Genomic DNA, 19,934 nt, shown 5'->3' with positions numbered 1-19,934 from the left:
CTTGCTATAATTGCTTATTAGGTTCAGGAGTTTTTTTGTTGATTGTTTTGTATTTTTTATGAAGACAATGATGTCATTTGTAAACAAAAAACATTTTATTTCATTTGTATATATTTTATTTCCTTTTCTTGCAATACTGAATTAGCTAGGATTACCCAAATGATGCTGAACAGGAGTGATGAGAAGGTACATCATTAAAATGTTCTTAAGATAAAGAGACTTTAAAGCGTTAAAGAGTTTTGCAAAAGGAGTGAAAGAGAGCGAATCTTATTTGAATCATATGTATCAGATTTGAATTTTGGAAAATCAATTCAAATGCTGGTGAAGATGTACAGTGGAGGTAATCAGATCACCCAGGGGCCCATGGAAGGCTATGTGCTACTGAACTAAGATTATAACAGTGGAAGTCAACAGAATGAATGACTTATACAGGCATTACAATGATACATTAATCTATAGGATTTGGTGATGAAAGAACAAGGGTGTCAAGGATAATGATGGGATTTCAGGATTGATTGACAGGACAAATATAGATGCTATTACCAAAGACAGAGAATGCAGAAACAGGAACAAGATAAAAGTGATGGTAATTAGTTCTCTATTGCGTATGATGTGCCACAGTACATCAGGGCAGAGATTTATAATTGATATTTGAACTAAATGGTTCTAAAGTTCATGTGAGAGGTGAAGACAGAAGTTGAATCTCTGAGGGCCTCTAGAACAGAGATAGAGATAGAGATAGAGTTAAAGATATTAGAAATTGTAAAAGCTAATAATAACCTATTAGTCATTAGATATTAAATTTCATAACTTAGAACAAAGGACAGCCCTTAATGAATGTGTATTATACTGAGTCATCCTTAGAAAGTGTTTGCCCTTCTCTAGCGGTCTTCATATTTTAACCAGCCTCAATTCTGGTGACTCAGTTATGGTAAGAGTTCCATAATTCAATCATATGAGTCATGTTTAAGCAAAATAATTTTTTATGAATAAAATCTACACTAATAAAAGAGAAACATGGTAATTGGCGTACGACTGCTACGCTTCCCATTGGCTAATCAGGGCAATATGCAAATTAACTGTCAGCCAAGATGGCAGCCGGCAGCCAGGCAGCTTGAAACTAACATGAGACTTGCTTGCTTCAGTGACGGAGGACTCCAACGTTCCCCGCCAGCCACTGCAGGCCTCTGAGCCTGCAGTTTCAAACATTGTAACAAATATAGGCTAAACAAAACCCCAGAAACCAGCTTTCAGTGGGCTGGGATCTCAGAGCTGGAGTTGATACAGAGTTTCGAGAACCAAAACAAACCAGATACCTGCTTTCAGGAGCGGAGGCCTAAGAGCTGGAGCCTCAGAGCTAAAGCTGGCCCAGAATAAAAAAAGAAAAAAAAGAAAAAAGGGAGCAGTTGGGAGCTTCAGTCACCTGCCAGCCTGAAAAAAGCCCTCAGCCCCTCACCCAGACTGGCCACCCCAGTGGGGACCCCGAATCTGAAGGGTGTGTGACTAGCTGCAAACAGCCATCATCCCCTCATCCAGGCTGGCCAGGCACCCCAGTGGGGACCCCCACCCTGATCCAGGACACCCTTCAGGGCAAACCAGCTGGCCCCCACCCATGCACCAGGCCTCTATTCTATATAGTAAAAGGGTAATATGCCTCCCAGCACCGGGATCAGCGGAGCTGAGAGGCCTCCCGGCACCGGGATCAGTGTGACAGGGGGCAGCGCCCAAACCCCCTGATTGCCCTGCGGCTCTGTGTGTGACAGGGGGCAGGGCCACAACCTCCCTATCGGCCCTGCTCTGTTTGTGACAGGTGAAGGCGCCCCAACCCCCTGATCGGCCCTGCTCTGTGGGTGATAGAGGGCGGCGCCCCAACCCCCCCTCCCACGGGCCCTGCTCTGTGTGTGATGGGGTAGAGCCATAACCTCCCCATCGGCCCTGCCCTGAGTGTGACAGTGGCGGCGCCCCAACCCCCTGATCGGCCCTGCTCTGTGGGTGATAGAGGGCGGCGCCCCAACCCCCTGATCCGCCCTGCTCTGTGTGTGACAGGGGGTGGTGTGCCAACTCCCCTATTGGCCCTACTCTGTGAGTGACAGGGGGGAGCTCCCTAACCCCCTGATGGGCCCTGCTCTGTGCATGACAGGGCGGAGCTCCCCAACCCCCTGATCAGCCCTGCTCTGTGCGTGATGGGGTGGCGCCACAACCTCCCCATTGACTCTGCCTTGAATGTGACAGGGGGCGGTGCCCCAACCCCCCAATCGGCCCTACCCTGAGCGTGACTGAGGGTCGCATTGCAACCTCCCAATCCGCCCTGCTCTGTGCATGACATGGGGCGGCGCCCCAACTCCCCAATCGGCCCTGCTCTGAGCCCAACCAGGGGCTGCACCTAGGGATTGGGCCTGCCCTCTGCCACCTGGGAGCAGGCCTAAGCCAGCAGGTCGTTATCTTCCAAGGGGTCCCAGACTGCGAGAGGGCACAGGCCGGGCTGAGGGACCCCCCTCAAATTTTTGTGCACCGGGCCTCCAGTAATGTATAACATCCCAAAATAGTTGCTATCAGATATCAAAGAAATACCTGATATTGGATTCATGACAAGTTTTCAAAGAAACAAATGTTCTAGAAAAAAGATTTCCTAACTTATTTGAAACAAATTCCATGTTCTCATTAACATATGAAGTTGATTTATAATTCATATATTATTTATCATATATTATTACAATTCATATCTTTGTTTATATGGAAAAATATCAGGTGCAAGGTGGTGCACTGAGCATTCTGTGGGATACAAAGATAAATCAAACACGAACCGTCCTTGAGATACTTATAGACTAGTATGGGAAAATAAGATACAAACTTAGGTAAGTATGCAAGGAGTAAGAGTTAAGAATCATAAATTTCAAATAAAATTGAGAAAGCAATCCTACTTACAATAGCATCAAAGATACATAAAATGCTTAAGAATAATTTTAACAAAAGAAATTCAAAGCTTACAGCCTGAAAACTACAAAACTTCATTCAAAGAAATTAAAGATCTAAAAAAACGGGAACCATCCTGTATTCATAGATCATAACCATCATTATGCCTTGTCAAAAAGATAGTACCCCCCAAATTGATCTACAGGTACAACAAAATCTATTAGAATCCCAACTCACTTCTTCTTAGAAATTGACAAGCTGATTCTAAAATCCATATGGAATTGCACGGGACCTGAAATAGCCAAAACAAGTTTGAAAAGGAACAAACTAGAAGAACTCTCACTTCCTGAGTTCAAAATATACTCCAAGTCAATAGCAATAAAAACATATTAGAATAGAATTGAAGAGTCCAAAAATAAACCCATACATGTATGGTCAAAGGATACCAATACTATTCAATGGGGTAAAGAATAGTCTTTTCTCTCCAAGTATGGCTTATTTGTTGCTTTATAAGATAATTATTTCTGAATAAATTTCATGGCAGTCCTTGATTATATGTTCATTGGAGACCACTTAATAATATTATTGTTATTATTATTTGGAAGAACTTGACATAGAGCATTGCACATAGTAGGGGATTGATGAATATTTATGAAAGGAGGAAAATAATCAGGACAAAAGAAAAAGAGGAAGGGAAAGAAGGAGAAAAGAAGAAAAGAAAAGGTGACTTTTTTGCATGTCTCAAAAAATTTGAGCACTATGAGAGATCTCCGGGAGAATTCAATTTCCATATTTTATAAGGGACTGAAGAATCCAAAGAGGTTAGATGAGGTATCCAAAATCAAAATGCTTGCTAAGAACAAAGCTAGTAGCAAATTAGATCTTCTGATCCCTCTTTCAGGGCCCCTCACACTGCACTGTGATGCTGGTTCACAGTAAAGCAATTTAACTGAGGGAACCAGTGAAAATATATTTTTCCATGAGGCAGAAGATTGCTTTATTAATCCTTAAAATGAATGTTCAATCATGGATTGTAAAATAAAATGTGTAACTTAAAAATAATAGCTAATTGCCCTGGCCGGGTGGCTCACTAAGTTGAGCATTGTCCCCTGCACCAAAAGGTTGCAGGTTCGATCCCTGGTTGGGAGACAAATGATCCATGTTTCTTTCTTCTCTCTTCTTTCTTATTCTCTCTCTTCTCTCCTCTCTCTCCCTCTCTTCTCTTTCTCTCTCTCTCCTCTCCCCTCACCCCCCACTTCTTCTCTCTCTTAAATCAGTAAAACATATCCTCGGGTGAGGATTTATTGAAAAAGCTAATTGAATTTATGGTCCAGTTTATTCTACTTTGTTACTGTGTTTGAGCTAACCACTGAAAAACAAATAAGGAAACCCATGTCAGCTAATACCCACAGGTCTGGCTTTGTAGATCTGATGCAGCAGAATTTAGGTGTTAGACTAAAATCAGGGGACTATTCTAATTTTTTCCTTTGATTCATAAATTATTTTCAAATAGGATGGTCATGTATGAAATTATCCAGTGGGCCTCCCACATCACTGAAATTCTTTAAAAACAGGAATCTCTGGAGGTGAGTCCCAGCAGTATCTTGACAGACCTTTCAGTTTATTGGGAAGTACCTAAAATTGTGAATTACAACCTTGGTTTACACCCGTCAACAATGTTCACCTAAATTAATGAAGTATTTCCTCTTGTCCCCTTGCTTCCCATTCTACCCCACAAATTTATCTACATGGTTGCCAGACAAAAAGTTGTAAACAAAATATGATGTGTTATTACCGTTTCATTCATTCATTCATCAATTATTTATTGAGAGTCCTAGTCTTTCCTGGTACAGCAGTGAATACAAAGGACAAATATTTCTATTCTATAGTTCATACATAATGAGCCTTTACCAAGTAATAGGAATATCAACAAAAGCCAATAGGAGAACGGCATTGACGTCGAATGCCTTCCCCCTAAAGTCCTCAGTGGTTTCCTGGTGTTTAGACTCCTGTGTATGGCGGACACAGCACTGAGTGGTCTGGGCTTCCTGTGAGGATTTGGTTCTCATCTTGCATCCCACAGTCCAACCACACCAAGCCTATTGGTTTCTTATTGACATTCCTTTTCAAGGTCACCCATCCTCTCCCTGATGAGGGACCCTCTCCCAAACCTGTTCTGCTGCTTTTGGTAACACCTACATGTATTTTAAGATACAAGAATCATGTGTCACCAAAATTCATGTAAGAAGAAGTAGATGTCTATTAAATAAATAGAATCAATAATTAAAAGCCTTCCAAAGCAGAAAGCACTAGGTCCTGATGGGTTTGCCATGTAGAGACTAAAAAAATATATAAAAGATCAATGAAACCAAGAGCTGGTTCTTTGAAAAGATAAGCAAGATTGATGAACCTTTAGCCAGACTCATCAAGAAACAAAGCGAGAGGATCCAAATAAACAAAATAAAAAAATGAAATGGGTGAAGTACAACTGATCCATGGAAATACAAAGGTCTGTAAGAAAATACAATTAACAACTAGATTCCCACAAACTGGACAATGTGGATGAAATGGACAAATTCCTAGAAAAATACAATATTCCAAAACTGAATCAGGAAGAATCAGAAAACTTGAATAGGCCAATCACAACTGATGAAATTGAAGTAGTAATAAAAAACCTCCCTGGTTAGATGGCTTCATACTGCCATCTTTTTTTTAAAAAAAAATATTTTTACTGATTTCAGAGAGGAAGGGAGAGAGATAGAGAGGTAGAAACAGCAATGATGAGAGAGAATAATTGATCGGCTGCCTCTTGCACACACAACACTGGGGATCAAGCCCACAATCTGGGCATGTTCCCTGACTGGAATCAAACTGTGACTTTCTGGTTCATAGGTCAATGCTCAACCACTGAGCCATAATGGCTGGGCCACTTCCAAGTTCCCTTTATGAGGCCAGCAGTTTGCAATTTTCCAAAACTCGATAAAGACACTACAAAGAAAGAGAATTATAAGCCAATATCCCTGATGAACATAGATGCTAGAATCATCAACAACATATTAACAAATCCGATCCAACAATACATTAAAAAGATCATACACCACGACCAAGTGGGATTTATTCCAGGGATGCAAGGCTGGTACAATATTCACAAATCAATAAATGTGATACATTACATAAACAAATTGGAGGACAAAAATCACATGATCATATCAATTAATGCGGAAAAAGTATTCGACAAAATCCAACACCCTTTTTTGATACAACTCTCAGCAACGTGGGAATAGAGAGATCATACCTGAACATAATAAAGGCCCTATATGACAAACCTACAGCCAACATCATACTCAATGGGCAAAAATGAAAACCATGTTCCCTAAGAACAGGAACAAGACAGGGTTGTCTGCTTTCACCACTCTTAATCAATATAGTACTGGAAGTCCTAGCCACAGCCATCAGACAAGAAGAAGAAGAAAAAAGGCAGCCAAATTGGAAGGGAGGAAGTACAACTCTCATTATTCGCAGATGACATGATATTGCAAAGTAGAAAACTCTAAACACTCCACCAAAAAATGCCTAGATTTAATAAATGTATTCGGCAATGTAGCAGGATACAAAATTAACACACAGATATTGATGACATACCAATAATGAACTCTCAGATAGAGAAACTGAAAAACAATTCCATTTACCATTGCAAAAAAAATATTAAGGTACAATGGGGCCTTGACTTACAAGTGTCCCGACTAACGAGTTTTTTGAGATACCAGCTCTCACTCCATGGATTTTTTGCATTGAGTTGATAGAGTAATTTGAGTTAACGCGCTCCTTAACAAGGTTGGTCTCAGAACGAATTAAACTCCTAAGTCAAGGCCCCACTGTATTTAGGAATAAATTTAACCAAGGAGGTAAAAGACTTATACTTAGAAAACTACAGGATGTTGAAAGGGAGATAGAGGAACAAGTAGAGAATAGACCATGTTTCTGGATTAATAGAATCAACATCATGAAAATGTCCATACTACCCAAAGCTCCACATGGTCTTTCTACAAAATCCAGTAATTGCTCTCCTGGCTATTTAACCAAATGATTTGAAAACTCACTTTATATTTCTGTACAAAGCACTAAACATGAATGTCTATAGAAGGTTTATTCATAAGAGCCAAAAATTGGGAGCAAACAAGATTAAGTCCTAGCAGTGAATAGAAAAACAAACGGAGGTGCATCCATTCAATGGAATTTTATTCGACAATAAAATGGATGAGGCATCAAGCCATAATAAACCATGGGGGAACCTTAACTACATATTGCTAATGAAAGGATCCAGTCTAAAACAGCTACACAGGGCATGACTCCAATACAGGACATTCCAGAAAGGCAAAATTACAGAGACCACAAGCAGCTCCGGGGTTGCCTTAGGTTCAAGAGAAGGGCATGAGAGACGAGGCAGCGGGGCACAGGGATGTCAGGGGCAGTGAAACCATCCCTATAACACTGTAGTGGTGGGCACATGACATTTTGCATGTACAACACAAGGAGAAAAACCTAAGGTCAATTATGAGCTTTAATGAATAATAATGTATCAAGATCGGTTCAATCAATCGTAACAAATGTACCACACAAATACGAGATGTAAATAATGGGGAAACTTGTGCAGAGGGACAATGGGCATCTGGGAATTCTTTACTTCCTGCTCATCTTTCCTGTAAACTCATAACTGTTCTAAAATGAAATCTATTATAAAAAATTGTCCATAGTAAATAGAAAAATTTACTCATAGCAAATTATATAAAATACATACTATACTGGTATATATGTTCACATATTCAGATAAAAATAAAATAGCTATGTACATCTTTCCATGATACCTTTTCAATGTTATGTTCTGTTATTTTCCCTCTCCTGATATAATGGTTCCACAGAGACTGGCTGTTAATGGGAGGTGAGGAAATGCAGACAGTGATATTACATTATGCTCATGAGAAATTTGATGGTGAAGGGCAGTAGGGCTGACGTGGGCAGTTGTGGGAGTCTGAAGGTCTAGGAAAGAATTATTTTTAAAGGATGCAATGATTGCCAGCTATGAAAATATATAATTAGTAGCTCACTGAATTTCATCCCTTAGTTATTTCACTTTCAATAATTATAAATGGATACTTGACTATATAAAATTGCATAGTGACAGTATCTATCACATTTTCCCAACGAGTTAAAATGTGAGAAGCAGCACATACCAGGTCATTGAGGCTGACCATGATGACATGCTGGTACTCTTCGCCACTTTTACCTTCGATCTCACAATCAGATGACGCGACTGGCAACAGAACGAGGATCAGGGGAGGAATTCCAAAGATATACCTGAAAGAAACTGAAGACAACAGTACATAAGAACGAGCTAGTAACTGTTACGTCACGTGATCTGATTTGATGGTGGCCTTTCAATGAGCCTGGCCACATATTTCTAATCCTTGTAAACATGCATCTCTGGTTTTGGATAGAGTGGGAGGAACTCTGAAACTCAATACCGAGTAACAACCAAAGCAGGACAGACTTCCAGTGTCTGAGTTTCTTTCCTGTTTTAACTGAGGAATTACTGTTTGGGAAAGTGCAGAGCAGTGGTGGGTGCCAGCAGGGTCTCTTTGCTTCTGGAAAACACTCCAGGGTATGAATTCAGTTTATCCAATTTCAACTTATGTTGAACATCCCCACAGGGAAAGGCATCTACAGGTGAACAGGTAATCTAAGGACAGGTGAAAAAGTTACACATTTTTGACATTTTATGATCTATGGCATGTGACTGTGTATGGAAACCCGATGGCTGTCCAAGCGTCCAGCAGCTTCCTGAGGTGGCGTCGCAGGTTGATCCCACGCTATGACTCTGTGATTATGTTTTTGCTTTTTAGTGATGGTTTACTCTTCCCAGAACTGTGGCAACATTGACATTATATTTCGAGACTCCTTATCTTTTCAGTAGCTTCTGTTTCTAAGTACCCTGAGCCCCTATTCTCTTCAAACACTGATCTGTTTAGCTTCTTGATATGTTAGAAAAGCCCAATAAGTAAGTTCACACCCTGTTAACTAATGATTTCTATCTGTTTTTTATAAGCCTTCCTAATTGGGGGCGATTAGCTAATAAAAAAGAATCTATATTAATAAAATATGCTAATTAGACCAGACATCTTTCCAGACAACCTTCTGGATGAAGCCGGGGCTGTGAGGGAAGCCCAGGTCCCGGTTGCCAGAGGGAAGCCAGTATTGGCAGCTGGGGGGTGGAAAGCCTACTCTTGCACGAATTTCGTGCACCAGGCCTCTAGTTATCCAATAAAAAAGAATGAAATTATAAATGAATCATTTGGGGCAATAGTAATAGACTGAACAGAAAGCCTGTGGCTCCCTGAGGCATAAAAATTTGCTTATATAGGGACTTAATTCTTCATAAGCCTGTCAGAGTATCTCCTCTGCATCTTTCTGGAAACTCTTGGGTTATGTTGACAACATCTTTCCTGTGAATTTCCCAAATGAACTTCCACTGCACTTGCTGAGTGCAAGACATTTCACATGTGTGCCTTCTCTGATTAAGATAACAAATAATATCATCCCTAAGAACACACGGTAGTGATATCGTGACAAAGACCTAAAGATGGTTAAATATATCACAAAAGTTTCCAATAACATTGTCCTCTATGCTATCATTGTCCATCATATAAGAATCGGTAGCACTCCCCAGTAAATTATGTGTTATTAATGACCCATATTTTACACATAGAGGCAGTAGGCTGGGCAGATCTGGGAACAAACATGAATCCTCCATGAATCTCATCCTCTTATGTCACTGACTCTTGACCAAGGCAAGAGAAACAAATTGAGACATGGCTTCCGTTCATTGCTCTGCCAAGAAATATCTATATACATGACAAGCAATAATTCACTTAGGAGGTGAATAATAAAGATGACATCAGTTACCTTTCACTGAAGACCTACCATGTGCCAAGCATCAAGTGTCATATACATACTAGTTCCAAAGACCAAAAGAGTTCTGCAAGTTCATCTTTTTCTGAAATGTAGGTAGTAACTGCCAGGTCTGGATTTTAACCTGGCCTTGCTGCCTCACCAGGATTTGATCAGAAATGGCCACAATCTTTTGATAACATGCAAGCACACTGGTCCGAATGCAAACCACTTCCAGGTAACAGTCTCCAGCTCTGAAGCTTTCTTCTACTCCTGTTCCTTCATGCCAAAGGTTCTCAAGCATGACCAACTAATGATTGACAGGTCCTAGCTTTGTAATCAGACTTATATGCATAGTAGAGAGATGACCTTTTCTCTGTCACCTTGCAGATGCCCACGTGGTGCACGCTGGGAGGAGTAGATGATAAAGGGAAAGTTATAGAGCATAGAACTTGAAATGACCTTTAAGGGAGATAAATACAATAAAGTATGAAGTACCAGCATGAAAAGAGGCATTTTTACCACTATACATGCATGCTATTTCAAAGGAGGTTGTTTTATATTCTACATAGAGCACCAGCTGTTGTGTCCCCAACTTTCAGTAATTGGTGCTTCCCAATTCCCATCGGCCTATTTATTCATTGAAAGGCATCTGATCAATGCTTTCGAATACGACCTGGTGGAAAATTCAATCTTTTTTTGTGTATCACAACTAATTTCAAAATTTAAAACATAATTTGACTTGTCAGTAAAGAGTGTATTTTGTTGCCACTGTTGTTAAATAATTTAGCCCCAGACAGACGAGGACAAAGCAGAGTGCGAGGGTTTGCCGAGTGGAGATGGGGGTTTTGTCTTGGTGTGATGTTGAGTTGTTGCCTGACTGAACCACAGAACATCTTTTAAGCGTCACTCCCCTGATTTGTAAAATGAAAACTGTAGACTAAATGGTCCCTCCATGTCCCTTCCAGTTCTCAAGCACCCGAAATTCTCATACTCTCCCTGGCCATCGAAATGCAGTAACTCTTTAGATCTGAAATTGCCTCCTGGACAATGCTGCAAACACAGCCGGGCCTTCGGACCCACAGCTCCTCATGACTTGCACTTTGGTCTGGACTTGAAGTCTTTTCTCCACACCATGGAGATAGTAATATGAATGTTGCCTAGTTTGAGCTTGCTTTTAACACCGTCCCAGTAGAAAAAGAACTCTTATTTTGTTTCAGAATATACAGATACCCACACTTCCCCCAATCTTGCCATTTTCATTAGGTTACAGAAAAGATAAACCATGAGGAATAATGCAAGGCGAGCTGGGGCTTGTGGAATTTTCTTTAGATCTCCTGAAGGGATTGAAACTGGAGAATTTGTTTTCAGTGGGGAATCTGGTTAAACCAAAATGATGGCTGTCTAAAAAATTCTTGATGGTTTTAATGTAAGCCAAATAATACATTCAATCCTCAGCTACTTAAGTTATGGGGTCAAAGTGAACATAAATAAATTAGTTCCTACACTCCATCCAATTCAATTTTTCATCAGCCTTTAAGCCCAATGAGTGTTAATTGACTGTCCATTATGGACATTGCATAGACTTGCTTTCACTGGGAATTTGAAAACAAATGGTCCAAAGACATTCCGGTTGGACTGGAAGACATGAGTGTATATGACTTTACTAGTAATCTGATCAATTGGCACAAGCAAATGGGTGAATAAAGAAAATGTTAATAAAGAGTAGAAAACAGCCATATACATTGTATGGAAATCAGCTTTTAAGGTTACAAAAATGAATTTGATGATGTTCGCATAAAGAAATCTAATAACTGCTATAAGTATATTCAGACTGGAATGTAAATTCTATCCACAAATCCCATGATAAATATTTAGACATTTCTGAAGTCAACCTATGACATTGCATATCATATTTTACAACCATTTCATGAGGCACGTATTATATACTAATACTAGAGGCCCGGTGCACAAAAATTTGTGCACTGGGTGGGGAGTCCCTCAGCCTGGCCTGTGCCCTCTTGCAGTCTGGGACCCCTCGGGGGATGACCACCTGCTGGCTTAGGCCTGCTACCCGGGGGATCAGGCCTAAGCTGGGAGTCAGACATCCCTCTGGCAGCCTGGGAGCCCTCGGGGGATGTCCACTTGCCAGTGGGGAGCAGGCCTAAGCTGCAGTCGGACATCCTTAGCGCTGCTGAGGAGGCGAGAGAGGCTCCCACCACCACCACTGTACTGGCAGCCATCAGCCTGGCTTGTGGCTGAGCAGAGCTCCCCCTGTGGGAGCACACTGACCAACAGGGGGCAGCTCCTGCATTGAGCCTCTGCCCCCCTGGTGGTCAGTGTGTGTCATAGTGACCAGTCATTCCCAGTGGTTCTGCTGTTAGGGTCAATTTGCATATTACCCTTTTATTATATAGGATAGAGGCCTGGTGCACGGGTGGGGGCTGGCTGGTTTGCCCTGAAGGGTGTCCTGGATCAGGGTGGGGGTCCCGCTGGAGTGCCTGGCCAGCCTGGGTGAGAGGCTGATTGGTGTTTTCAGGCTGGTCACACCTCCTTCAGGGTAGGGGCCCCTTCTGGGGTGCCTCGCCAGCCTGGGTGAGAGGCTGATGGCTGTTTGCAGCTGGTCACACCCCCTTCAGGGTGGGGGACCCCCCTGGGGTGCCTGGCCAGCCTGGGTGACGGGCTGATAGCTATTTTCAGGCTAGCCACACCCCCTTTAGAGTGGGGGGGTCCCCACTGGGTTGCCTGGCCAGTCTGGGTGAGGGGCTGATGGCTGTTTGCAGGCTGGTAAAGCCCCCCCGCCCCAGTGGGGACCCTCACCCCATGGAGGTTTGGCCAGCCTGGATGAGGGGCTGATGGCTGTTTGCAGGCTGGCCACACCCCCTTCAGGGTAGGGGTCCCCACTGGGGTGCCTGGCCAGTCTGGGTGAAGGGCTGAGGGCCATTTTCAGGCTGGCCAAGCCACCCCTCCACCCCACCCCCCGCGACGGAAGCTCCCAGCCTCTCCTTTTTTTCTTTTTTCTTCTTTTAATTCTGGGATTTATTTACCTTCTATAATTGAAACTTTGTAGCCTTGAGAGGAGCTCAGAGCCAGCCAGGGTGGGCAGGAGGGAAGCTTGGCTTCCTCCATCACCAGGGGCAACCAAAGCCTCCTGCTCGCTCCAGCTCCGTGGCCACGGCCGGCTGAAAGCAGGTATCTGGGGTTTATTTACCTTCTATAATCAAAACTTTGTTGCTTTGAGTGGAGCTCAGAGCCGGCCGTGGCAGGCAGGAAGCTTGGCTTCCTCCATCATTGGGGCAACCAAGCCTCCTGCTTGCTCCAGCTCCGTGGCTGCCGGCCACCATCTTGGTTGGGTCAATTTGCATATAGTCGCTCTGACTGGCTGGTGGGCATGACTTAAGGCGTAACAAAGGTCAATTTGCATGTTTGTTGTTTATTAGTATAGACTAGAGGCCTGGTGCATGAAATTCATACACTGGGGTGGGGGAGATGTTCCCTCAGCCCAGATTATGAGAGGGTGCAGGGTAGGCCGAGGGACCCCACTGGTGCACAATCAGGGCTGGGGAGAGACATGGGATGTTGGCCAGCCAGGGAGAGGCCGCAGGAGGGCTCCAGCATCTGTCTGGCCTGTCTCACTCAGTCCTGACAGCCGGACCCCAGCAGCAAGCTAACCTACCGGTTGGAGTGTCTGCCCCCTGGTGGTCAGTGCATGTCATTGTGAGCAGTTGAGCAGCCTTAGCATATCATTACCATATTACACTTTGATTGGTTGAATGGCTGACCGGACGACTGGACAATCAGCATATTAGGCTTTTATTATATAGGATATCAATTATTAATATTTTTGCAAATGAAGAATCTGGAGCCCAAAGAAACTTTTTTGCCCCATACATAATGTGTCTGGTAAGAAGCAAGTTTCAAAGTCAGGTTTGTCAGGTTGAAGAGTCTAGAAACTCAGCTTTTAGCCAGCAAGCTAACCTGCTTCCTAGAAAAACTGCGGTGTGTAGTCAAGGGGAATGTGCAACACCCCACCTTGCTCCTCCTGGACTCACTAAGGTACTTCCTGGCCAAACTCTGCCGCATCATCCTGTCATCTCAGGAAGAAGGACACTGCTTACTTGCTGTTAGCACACCAGGGTATGTGTCAGTGGTGAAACCAGGAAAAAAATCTCACATGTGAATAAGACATGTAAGTTAGTCCTACAAAATGTCCTTTTCCATGTTTGTTTAGGACATTTCAACATTGATGTGGTGCTTGTTCAGGTTTCCTAATCTTTCTCAGGTTGCTGTTTTTCTTACTATTCCAATTTTTTGGTCCTCAGATAGCACAGTTGAGGACCACATAGTAGGTCCTCAATAACTTCAACTCTCCAAAGAAGTAGCAAAGAAAAAGGATAAAGAGTAACCCTATTCTTAAGCTTCTAGTGAAATCTACTGAAAAATATGCAGAAAGCCACTTGTAGTCATTATTCAAAGTTTAGAGTTCTAGCATTGCTTGCTGATAGCAATTTATGGTACAAGATCCTTATAGATACGTTTCAGGAAATAAAGGCTCCTTGACCATGATGGACACCCTAGCTTCCTTTCCTTGTTTTAGCTCTCACTCAGGTCACAGGTGATGCAAGGAGTAGATAGAACCAGGAGGGATCCAGACAGAGAAATTGCAGGAGACCCGTGGGCAGTGTAAGGAAAACAAGGATAGACCTAATTTTTAAAAAAATATATAAATAGTTCTTTTTTAAAAATTGATTTGAGAGAGAGAGAGAGAGAGAGAGAGAGAGAGAGAGTCAGTCATTGGTTGCCTCCTGAACACACCTTGACCAAGTATCAAACCCACCACCTATGTACGTGCCCTCAACCGGAATCGAACCCAGACCCTTTGATGCTCTGGATGATGCTCCAACCAACTGAGCCAAACCGGTCAGGGGGGCAGTGTATAACCTGGTTTCTATTTCCCCACGACCTTCCCGAGGACGCCCATCATAAATCTCCTCCACAGTTGTCTTCTACACTGTGACCCCTGCCCCTTTATTTTGTCACTGATCTGGTAATTCTGGGCGATGTCAGTTCTTGATTCTTTAATACCTAGGAGAGGGGAAAGGGCTCTTTTGATCCCTTGGTGGAGCCAGGAAAGTGCACAAACCAGGCATCAAACGGACCAGCAAGCTGCTCCCTATTCCCCGCCCTCCCCCACCCGGCTCCTTTTACTCAGACAGTATCCCAATTCCCCTCCGCAGATCCACTCCCCTCGCGTTTCTTTGCCCCATTTCTCCTTCCAGCAAACTTTGGGGTTCTTTACATTGGCCGCATGACTGCCAACGGAGCCCAGCTCCCCCGCTCTGCCCTTGTCCATTTGAAGTCCGCATTTGGCACAAATAAAATAGATTCGATCTCAGCAAGAGCCTATAATTTAGAATTTTGCCCATTTAATCCTGTCGCCACCAAGGAGCCCCTAAATAGCAAGAAATAGAAACCCCAAACTGGCCGCTCCCAGGGCCAGCAGGAGGACGTGGTTCCCGGCAAAAGGCGCGAGGTACAGCCCCAGTCGGAAACTCCCAGCCTCTCCGAGGGAGGAAAACGGGGCTTTCCAGAGACCTGTCCCCCAGGGTTTAAAAGCGCGCCCCGTGGGAACCGCGCTTTCACTTCTCCAGGGAGCTGGGAGCCGCAGGAGCTCAGCGCTCCCGGGCGCCGGCGCCGTGAGTAGCCGTCGGGCGCGCCCTGAGCGCGGCCGGGGCAGCTGGACGAGGGGCCCGAGGGCAGCGTGGCTGGGAACCGACCTGGGGACCGACGTAGCCCCGGCTCTCTCCGAGACCAGCGGCCGGCTTCGCCGGATGGACGGCGCGGAGGCGGCGCCGGGTCCGGGACGGCTCTCGCCGCCTGCCGAGCGCGGCTGCCCCAGGTGCCGGTGGCTCGGGGCCAGGGACGCCGGCGCGGCTGCCGCTGCCTGTGGGAGAGCCGGTGCTCCCGGCGGGTCCAAAGTGCAAGGCCCAGCTGTTCCCGGACGCCCCGGGGCGCGGGGCCCGGCAGCGCGCCCCAGCCCCCCGCGTGCGTGCAGGGCGCGCGGACTGGTGCGCGGGAGCGGAGCGCTTACCATGGAACATGGTCTGCGGGAGGCGGGCGTGGTCATGATGACCGCAGCTGCAGCTCGAGGGGGCTCTCGCAGGCCATGGTCACTGCCAGGACCCCGGTGTGCGCGGCGGTGGCGGGAGTCGGACCGGGTGGCCGTCTCTGCGGCTGGTTCGTCTGCCCCACGCCGCGCCCGCTGCTTCATCCATCCCAGGGGGCGCGGCACACGCCACGGAGGTCTGGGCTCTGCCTTTCCTAGAACTTCCGTAGGATTCGCCGCAGTGTACTTTCAGTTTCTACTTCGCGCTGGGTCTGCAGGTTCGAGCTTGGGGTTCCTCGCCCGGCGCCTCCAGCGCCCCCCTCCCCCGCGCACCTGCGTCCTCCCCCGGCGCTTCCTGTGCACCTGGGTGACCACGGCCGGAGGAGGGCGCCGCGGGAGGACCGAGGGGGCCTTCGGGGGCAGAGCGGTTCCCGGGCGAGACACTTCCCAGATGACCTCTCACCGCCTTGGCAGCGTCAGGCCACCGCGACCGAGGCCACTGGGCGCGCAAAGCATAGGTTGCCACTGCGTCCGCGGAAGCGACACAGGTGTAGGGTGAAAGCTGGGCGAGTGCGAGCTGAGCGCGGAGAGGGCGTCGCAGCGCCTGACGTGGGTGTGGTCGACAATGCCAATGTCTTGTGAAACTTTATATGCTGATGTGCTGTGATTAGAGAAATGATTGCCATTCCGTTTACTCATAGCCCCAATGAGTTGTGCAGAAAAGCTAACAGTACGCCAAGTTCATGAAAAAAGGAACCGGGGAGGGTGGAGAGGGTCATGCCCTCACTCAGTCCCTGGAATCGCTCTCAGCAGCCCCTTTCCGCTGTCTGTGTGCATGCACCTGCCCAGGTGATACCTCACGGAAAGGAATCCCGTGCGTCCACCTACGCTGGGGAGCGGTATCTTTGTGGACGTGGGAAATCAGAGCCCAACTTAGGCGGAGGAAGTGGCGTCCATCACAGTTAAATCACCGTGACTTTCACGTTTATCTGAATTGGCTAAGAAATCACACTTTCCCTTTGGACCGTTTGTTACTGAGGAGTTAATGTTTTATTCCCAGGCCTGAACTATTTAGGTATGTTCTGCTTTAGTTTGGTTTCTGATATTTTGCAGAAACCCTGCTTAAGTGAAGGTGGGTAGTGTAATGGTTGTAATAACGCTGATCATAAGGGCTGTTATGTGTCGGTCATTGGCTCTGTGCTAGTATTAGGCACATGTGGTCTCGTGCAACATCTTCTATGAGGGGGTTGTCTTACCTGCCCTTCACAGACGTGGGAATTTGAGTAACTTGGCAGAGCTCTCTTAGCTAGTTGGTAACAGAACTTGGACACAGACCTGCCCCGTTCTGGCTCCAGAGTCCATGTGTGGAACTCTGTGTTAGAAGTTCTTACAAAAAACGTAGAAACTGATAACAGCAGGGGACAGGGCCATGCGTCCTGTGGGTGTGCCTTTGCCCCAGCCTGCCGACCTCAGGAGGTTGTGAATTCTGAGCAGTTCACCTGGGGCTAGGAGCATTCCAGTCTGTAAGGTGTGAGGGAAAAGGGGGAGGAGGGAGAGAATAACAATGAAAGAGTGAGAAGAGTTGTTCAAGCCTGAAACTTGGATCCCTCATTCCTTTTAGTCTCATGTCCTGCATCCAATCCAGAGGCAAGTCCAGTCAGCTCTGCTTCTGGAACAAACCCGAATCCAGCCTGTGTGCCCCTGGGGACACCATGCAGACCCTGCGGTCCGGGATGGTCCCTCCCCTCACAGAGGCAGGGCACCTGATTTACACTCCCCACCCTCTGGGACGGTCCTCTGGCCCTTTGCCTTGTCCCAGGCCTAAGGTGCTGGGTGACCTGGGCTCTGCTGCCCCCCTCTGACCGTGGCTCCAGACACACTGGCCTGTTTCTCTCCTGTCCCAGCCAAACTCCCTTCCACTGGGAACAGTATCTAGCACTCAGACAGCACTGCCCAGGGACAGAGTGAGAGACAACTGTGGAGTGAGAAAATGTGAATGAAAACATGGGTGAAAGAGAAAGGATGTGAGGGCAGACAGACAGGAGGGGGCCAATGAGAACAGGAGAGGGAATGGGCGGGCAAAGCTGAGTGTTGCCATGTGACTGGAACCTAGAGCAAGGTGAGCAGTGGAGTCCGAATCCTAAATGGGAATTCTGTGCCCAAGCACACTAGGGTGGTTATTTATTTACTTAAAATCCCTGACAGTGGCATTGAGGCACAGAAATTGCATCAGCCTGCACTTTTTTGTTTTACTTTTCAGGGACAAATAAAAGATCATCTATCAATAACTTCCTCAGGAAGAAATCCATCTTCCTTTCTTTTGCACAATCACCACAAAACCTGGCATAATAAGGGCTTGTCATCAGTGAACTTTGAGGAAGCATGAGGTGAAATTATTCAGAGCTCCAAGAGAGATGTAAATTCCTCACTCTCTTCAGAACATATTCATAAAGGATTTGGAATTTTTGTTTTTGCATGAGAGTGGGCACATTCTCACCACAAGTTATTATGCATGAGAGGTGAAAGAGTCTATCTATAATAACAAAAAAAGGTAATATGCTAATTAGACAGACAAAGCCTCCATGGGCAGGAGCTGATCCCCTTGCACGAATTTCATGCATCGGGCCTCTAGTTTATGTATTAATTGATAAAATTGGGTTCTTGTGTAGAAGTAGGAAAGGATGGAACCAAGAAACCCAAGATCTCTGATCTATTTTTTCTTATGATTCCTTCAATTCCCTGTCTATTAGAGAATTAATACCATTTGTAAAAAATTCCAAAAGGAAATCTTAAATGAATGGCTGATATTTTTATAAACTGAATATTATTTTTCATAAGACAAGGATAAAATGTCTTGTGAAATTTTATATGCTGATGTTTTGTGATTAGAGAAATGATTGCTATTCTGTTTACTTGTAGCCCCAATGAGTTGTGCAGAAAAGCCAATAGTCCTCCAAGTTCATGAATTATTATAACCATAAATACTAAGAAAGAAGACAACATTCTCAGAATGATTAGTACAATGTAATAGAAAAAATGCAAATAAGATATGAAAGTCAACTTAAAGAGATAGTTGTTGAAGGTTAATCAATGTCTTTTTAAATATCGTACAGTCTTCCATCAAAATAGTCAATTATTGGTAAGCTGAAAATGTTTTCTTATTTAATTATCTGAACTATTTTTACCACCTCTCACTGCTCTTGATAGTCTGAGATCTGAATGCTAGCTGTTGGTCTGTCTGTGGATATTTTCTGAAGTTTCTATGACTTAATTTTCCAGGCATACTATTTAACATATTCAAACACACACACACACACACACACACACACACACACACACACACACACACACCCCACACACACACCCCACACACACATCCGACTTTTTTATGGGCGTGTGTTCTGTGTAGTGGCATAGAAGCCCATGTAGTGCTTAGAGGGGCTCCCTGCTTGTTTCAATGCTCTGCTGTCTTGAAATTCTTAATTGTTTTTTGACAAGGGCTCTCTCATTTTCACTTTGCACTGGGCCCCGCAAATCCTGTAACTACGTGCGTACAAACACATGTTAAGCTACACATTGTAGATAACAATGCATATCTTCAAGGTGGCTTCAGTCTGGTGGGGAGATCAGAAGTTAGAAATGTAATTTCAAAGATAAAAGAATGTTATAAAAAGGAAAGGACAAGATGTACTTCAAACCAGGGATTTTAAGGCAATCTAGACAGACTCACTTGAAAAATTAGTGAAACTAGGGTCCAGAAAAGATTCATTTACTTGGTTAGTGGGAAAATGGCTATAATGAATAACCTTCCATTTAAATCAGATTTATTTGTTTTTCAAGCCTGACCATGAGGATAAATTTTATCAAATTTTATCAAATGACCAATGAGCATGTTTACATGGTTGTGTTTTTTCCTTGTTGCATTTCCAAATAGACCACAAATTTACCATAATGCTAAACTCTAGTTGAT

General features: G+C 44.7%; 1 protein-coding gene and 1 long non-coding RNA gene across 4 annotated transcripts in view; one reads left to right on the top strand and one right to left on the bottom strand.

The window, feature by feature from the left end:
• IL7 (interleukin 7) overlaps positions 1-16,519 on the bottom strand; it is a 56,838-nt gene extending 40,319 nt beyond the window's left edge. Inside the window, exons 1-2 of one of the 3 annotated variants that reach the window (XM_059672674.1) lie at positions 15,950-16,519; positions 8,145-8,278 (exon numbers count right to left, since the gene is read on the bottom strand). In XM_059672674.1, coding sequence (XP_059528657.1) covers positions 8,145-8,278; positions 15,950-15,959 — 144 coding nt within the window. In that variant the 5' untranslated portion in view covers positions 15,960-16,519. The remainder of the gene's footprint in view (positions 1-8,144; positions 8,279-15,949) is intronic. The other 2 variants (XM_059672676.1, XM_059672673.1) reach the window with 2 other exon arrangements.
• A 415-nt stretch (positions 16,520-16,934) lies between these two features.
• The window catches only part of LOC132219919 (uncharacterized), a 38,601-nt gene continuing 35,601 nt past the window's right edge, over positions 16,935-19,934 (top strand). Inside the window, exon 1 of the long non-coding RNA XR_009449634.1 lies at positions 16,935-18,515. This is a non-coding gene — a long non-coding RNA (uncharacterized LOC132219919). The remainder of the gene's footprint in view (positions 18,516-19,934) is intronic.

Source organism: Myotis daubentonii, chromosome 17 (assembly GCF_963259705.1).
Source record: "Myotis daubentonii chromosome 17, mMyoDau2.1, whole genome shotgun sequence".
In the NCBI taxonomy this organism is placed as follows: domain Eukaryota; kingdom Metazoa; phylum Chordata; class Mammalia; order Chiroptera; family Vespertilionidae; genus Myotis; species Myotis daubentonii.
Note: the sequence above shows the minus strand (reverse complement) of the source record. Positions and strands in the feature narration are given on the sequence as shown.